The sequence below is a fragment of the Lupinus angustifolius genome, unplaced genomic scaffold, assembly GCF_001865875.1.
Source record: "Lupinus angustifolius cultivar Tanjil unplaced genomic scaffold, LupAngTanjil_v1.0 Scaffold_39_242, whole genome shotgun sequence".
Classification (NCBI taxonomy): domain Eukaryota; kingdom Viridiplantae; phylum Streptophyta; class Magnoliopsida; order Fabales; family Fabaceae; genus Lupinus; species Lupinus angustifolius.
In genome coordinates this window covers 3,148-9,197 of record NW_017721297.1, presented here as the reverse complement: position 1 = coordinate 9,197, position 6,050 = coordinate 3,148, and the positions used below count along the sequence as shown (strand labels likewise).

Genomic DNA, 6,050 nt, shown 5'->3' with positions numbered 1-6,050 from the left:
TAAAATACTTAAAGAACAAATATAAACTCTACTTTATAAACAACATAATAAAATCTCATAACTTTCTAAGAAGTATGAGAAGAAGATGAAGAAGAGAAAATAAAAGACTACCTTAGTTTGTATAGGGAATTTAGTGTAAAAATGAGAGAATGGGGTGACATATTTATAGGAGAGCCTCACCCTCATCAAACCAGAAAATTTAATGCAAAATAAGTAGATTTAGACTAGCATAGGTGATGTGTCTAATGGTGATGGAGTGAGAGGATTAGTTGAGTGATTTAGGGGCTTTTGGAAGCTTTTGTATTACTTGTGTAACAAGTAAGTGGCTCATGAAATGATGACTTCTAACTTTATTGATATGATCTAATTTCCTGATAAACATCATGTCCGAACATTTACGGATAATTTCGTCCGGAAATATACAATCTCCCGATTTAGGACATTTGCCTGAAACGTCAAAACTTGAATTTCGAGGTGAAAAATATCTAGAGATTATTTACGGACACACTTGGAGTTTATTTTGACTAGAAATAATATTTCGAAGCCAATGGCGAAATCGGAATTCGATTCTGAGTTACGGAACTCAAAACCTGGGCAAAAACTCGATAAAACGACCCGAAATCATCTCAGAAACTTTTATTCTCTAACAATCTTGAAAAAATATGGAAAGCAAGAAAATCATAATACAAGAATAAAACTCAACAGAGGTTTAGCCTAAAACATTACTAATTAATTTCTATAATTAATTCATTGATACTAATTACTTAATTAAAAGTGCTCTGAAAAACACGGTATTACAGAGTACCTTACTAGCATAGTGTACGGCAGGAAAAACTTTAGCCTTTCGCTGTCCTAGTACCGCACCAACAGCATAATCACTAGCATCATACATCAGTTCAAAATCAAGATGTCAATTGGGCGCTACTATAACAAGAGTAGAAATCAGTTTTTATTTTAAGGTTTCAAAACATTTGGCACACTCAACATCAAATTGAAAAATAGTATCTTTGTTTAAAAGATTGTTGAGTGGCTTTGCTATTTTAGAAAAATCTTTAATAAACCTTCTATAGAAACTTGCAGGCCCAAGAAAACTCTGAATTCCCTTGACATTAAGTGGTGGTGGAAGGTCCTTGATGACCTCAATCTTTGCCTTATCAACTTCGATGCCCCTGGAAGAGATCTTGTGTCCCAAGACCACTCCCTCAGTCACCATGAAGTGACACTTTTCCCAGTTCAGTACTAGGTTTGTCTCAACACATTGTTGCAAATCGAAGTCCAGATTTGCCAAGCAGCTCTCAAATGACGACCCGAAGACCGAGAAGTCATCCATAAAGACCACAATGCATTGCTTCACAAGATCAGAAAAAATAGCTAACATGCACCTCTGAAATGTTGTTGGTGCATTGCATAGTCCAAATGGCATCTTCCTGTATGCGAAGACACCAAAAGGACAAGTGAAAGCTGTTTTTTCCTCGTCTTGGGGATCCACAGTGATCTGATTATAACCAGAATAGCCATCCAAGAAACAGTAGAATTCTTGTCCAGCCAATCTTTCTATCATTTGGTCCATGAATGGTAGAGGAAAGTGATCTTTACGAGTGGCCTGTTTCATTTTCCGGTAATCAATACACATTCGCCAACTAGTGACTGATCTGGTCGGGATGAGTTCATCCTTATCAATTCCTAACCACAGCCATACCTCCCTTCTTTAGGACCACCTGAACAGGACTAACCCACTTACTATCATATATGAGATAAATCATCCCAGAATCTAATAGTTTCATCACTTCCTTCTTCACCACTTCCTTCATAGTGGGGTTAAGACGCCTCTACCAAACATGTCTTACTGTTTCCTTCTAGGTCTCCACTCAAAACCTTCTCCAAATGACTACTCCTACTCAAATGAATGTCATCGAGCATGAATAAGTCCTCAATGACATCCACCCGAAAGCAGTGTTGCTTGTCCTTCAGATGCTTCATAGCCTCAAAAACATTAAAGTTCACATCTTGGTCTTCAACTCTTACCTTCAACTTTCCATCATCAACATCAATAATAACCCGAGCAGTCTTCATGAAAGGTCTACCGAAAATAAGAGGAACCTCCTTATCCTCTTCAATATCCATAATGACAAAATCCACAGGAAAGACCAACTCATCTACCTTCAGCGAAACATCCTCTAAAACTCCATAAGGATACTTGACATATCTATCAGCAAGTTGCAAAGTCATCCTGGTAGGCTTGATCTCCAAACCCCCAATTCTTTTCAGCATAGAAAGGGGTATCAACTTAATACTAGCACCCAGATCAAGCAGTGCCTTTCCCTCAGATAATTCACCAATAGTGACCGGAATAATGAAGCTAGCAGGAACTTTAGTCTTCTGAGGCAAAGACTTCTGAATGATAGCACTGCACCCAGCTTCTAAGGTCACTGTCTCTTCTGAAAACTTGCTTTCCTTTGTCAACAAGTCCTTCATAAATTTAGCATACACATGCATTTGTTCCCTCGCCTCCATGAATGGAATGTTGATCTGGAGGTTCTTGAATAAATCCAAGAACCTAGCATATTGTCGCACCTTGTCTTTCTTGGAAGGTCTATTTGGATAAGAGAGATCCTTCAACTGAGGTAGGTCACCCTTCCACTTATCATTGTTCTCCCTTATATCATCCTCATTAGTGACAACCCATTCCTCATCTTGTACCACTTTACCCTTCTATGTCTCTCTAATTATCTTCTTTGATTCTCCAGCTTCAATATCTCTTAGAATATCTTCCTCAACAACCAAGTTCTCACTAATACCCTTACTAATTACCTTACCACTTCTAGTAGTGATAGATTTGCAGTGTTCTTTTAGATTGGTTTGAGTGTTGGCTAAGAATTGTTGTCGATCTGAGTTATGTTCTGCCATATGCTTAGCTAGCTGACCCACCCGAGTCTCCAAATTTCTGATATTTCTCACTAATACCCTTACTAATTACCTTACCACATAAGTGTTTTTCTGGTTTGAGATGGAGACTTGCATAAACTTCTCCAATATTTCTTCCAATTTTGTCGGCCTCTCATGTAATGGTGAATGTGGACCTTGCTGATAAGATGATTGATATGGTGGTTGCCTGTTAGATGGTCCTACATATTACCTCCACCCAAAATTCTGATTATGGTTCTGGTTTCCCCTCCAAACCTGTGAAAAATGATTATTGAATGAAGGGTTGTTAGGGAAATTAGCCTAACGAGGTTGATTGTTAACATACTGAACCTCTTCTGCTTGTGTGTTGGTAGGCATTGAGCAATGACTAGTAACATGATCACCCCCACAAAAGTCACAGTGTAGCACTTGTTGATGAACAGAAGGAGTCTGCAACACATTTAATTGTTGAGGCAACTTGGACATTTGCTTTGTAAGTGCCTCAATCTGCTGTGTCAGAATTTTGTTCTAAGCCATAATGGCATCAGAAGTATTTAAATCCAACACCCCTCTCTTTTGTATCGTCCTTCTATTATGCTAAGCTTGCCGATCTATAGCAGATAATGCAGTAATAATTATGGTGGCTTGCTCAACATCCACTGCCATCATGGTGCCACCAGCTGTGGCATCCAATATTATCTTAGTCTCTGGCTTCAATCCATTACAAAAGATTTTTAGTTGATCAACATCTTCAAATCCATTATTGGGACATTTCCTCAGCAACATTTGGAACCATTCCCATGCTTCATAAAAAGCTTCCTCAGTACCTTGTCTGAATGTTGAAATTCCAAACTTTGCATGCACATACCTTGTCGGAGGGAAAAATCTTGTCAAGAACTTTTTTTCCAAATCACTCCAATTGGTTAAGCTTTGGGTTGAATGTGATTTTAACCATTCCCTAGCTGCACCAAGGAGGGAAAATGGAAAAAGCATCATGTATGCAGCTTCCCTCTCGGTGTCTGAATACCCCATGGTGGCCACCAGCTCATAGAAATTGTCCAAATGAGCATACGGATCTTCATAATCCTTCCCCGTGAACTGATGAGCACTGACTATATTCAGATAAGCAAGCTTGATTTTCACTACGCTGGCGGTGTGTGGAATCATAATGCTAGAGTAGTGTCGAGGACCTTGATACATAGCATAGTCTCCTAAAGTCCTCCTTGGAGGACTAGGCCTTGGGTTATTATCAGCAGCATTATTGGCATTCTCCATCTTTTCAGACTAACATTCTAAAACTGTAGGAACTGTAGCTGATTCAGAGCTGCACTGTGCTTCCTGAGAACCCTGTTGTTTCTTCTCTTTAGCTTTCTTCCGGTTACTAATGTAAATCACTCATTGCTCGTTGGCAGCGGCACCAAAAACTTGTTAGATATTTATGGAACGGCAAGCGCCCCGTATCATCTAAGTAGTAAAATCTGGTAAAGTATCGGGATATCATCCTCAGGGAGTATAGTGGATTTACACTAATTCCTACAAGAATGAATTGAGTATATATTTACAATGGTGTGTTTATAAAATTTTATGTTTAATTGTAAGAAATCATAAATTGAACAAAAACCAAGTAAAATAAATTCGGATCAAAATGCATCGTTCTATCCTAATGACATACATGGATCCAATTCCAAGTGAATTGTGAAGTTATTGATTCAGATGCACATATCATTCAAATCATTCACATCGATCCCTTGAGTGTAAAATCATTAAATAATTTCTCAAATACCAATTCCTTGGATATTTAAACAATTAACTAGCATTATGTTCCATGTAAAAGTAATTCATGCATCATTCTCCATTCCTAGAGCAATGATGTATGACAGAAGATGATCCAGGTTCGGTGTCAAACTTAACTTCCCAATTAAACTTGAACCCAAGAACAATAAATTAGTAGCAAATTAAATTCATGCATTAAGAATGGGATGAACTTCCCAAACTCAAATAACAATTACAATGGAATCGAATCCAGGAGTACATTTCGAATCCCACAGCAAGATCTAATCATTCCTTCTCGCTATTACAACACTTGAATCGTAAAATTATACAAGGAATAATGTGATGTAGAATCGTTTCCACGATTTCTATCCTAATCACCTTGTGTTTCTCTCTATTTTCGTGCCAAAATTCCTTCAGAAGTCTTTTCGATAACCTCCTTTGCTGTCCAGAACTACCTATATTAAGTTCCAACTACCACTCTCTCGCTCAAGGAAAAAGTCCCCTCCTTGCTTAAACACCTCGCTTGGGCGAGGCTCCGTCGCTTGGGCGAGGGAGAAATAGAAGTTACTAGGTTTTTGATCTTCATTTGGCGCTTGGGCGACATTCCCTCGCTTGGGCGAGGGGTGTCAGTATTTTGTGGTGATTTTCTTCTGAATTATGGCTTGAGTGACCATTTCCTCACTTGGGCGAGGGGTGTCAGTATTTTCTGGTGATTTTCTTCTGAATTATGGCTTGAGCAATCATTCCCTCGCTTGGGCGAGGCCTGTGCTCTTCAGAAACTCATTCTTCTCTTTTTTTCTCCTTTGTTCTTCATTCCTAAACCTGCAAACAATAAAACATGAGTAATTTCCTAAACAATACAAGATTAGCTAAGTTATTGTGGATTAGGCTTTCACCAACAAGGTGATCTTTATCAGAAGTGTCAGTGATGATGGTGTCAGATACGTCAATATGCAGATAATCAATGATCCTCGATATGAATATACTACAGGGCAGCATCTTGGATTGTGAGGTAGAGACATTATACATGACCTTCAGGATCTCATCAAGCCAATTAATCATGATATTTCCCTTAACATAATACATGAATTTCATATCATTAGCACTACGTTGTGCATGATTGGTGTTTCTCTGAACTAAAATGTAAGCTATCAGATAGTGAAGCAATCTATTATCTACAGATAATGAACCAAATTTAGTTATTTCTCCCTGAATATACAGATGGGACCTCTCATACATGATTTGTAAACCTCAACAGCATCAAAATCTTTAAGCCATTCACAATCACTTAGGCTAGCACCATTAGTGGATAATCAACCCACATTCATAAAAATATCACTATCCATCTGAAATAAATTTCCTGAAACCATAGA

General features: G+C 38.2%; 1 protein-coding gene across 1 annotated transcript; it reads right to left on the bottom strand.

Moving 5' to 3' along the window:
• Window positions 1-1,818: 1,818 nt before the first annotated feature.
• Window positions 1,819-3,390, bottom strand: LOC109338740. The gene is made up of 3 exons (XM_019576043.1): window positions 3,251-3,390; window positions 2,978-3,112; window positions 1,819-2,593 (listed from the first exon to the last, which is right to left on the bottom strand). Exons 1-3 carry the CDS (start codon window positions 3,388-3,390, stop codon window positions 1,819-1,821), a joined length of 1,050 nt encoding a protein of 349 aa, XP_019431588.1.
• Window positions 3,391-6,050: the final 2,660 nt, after the last annotated feature.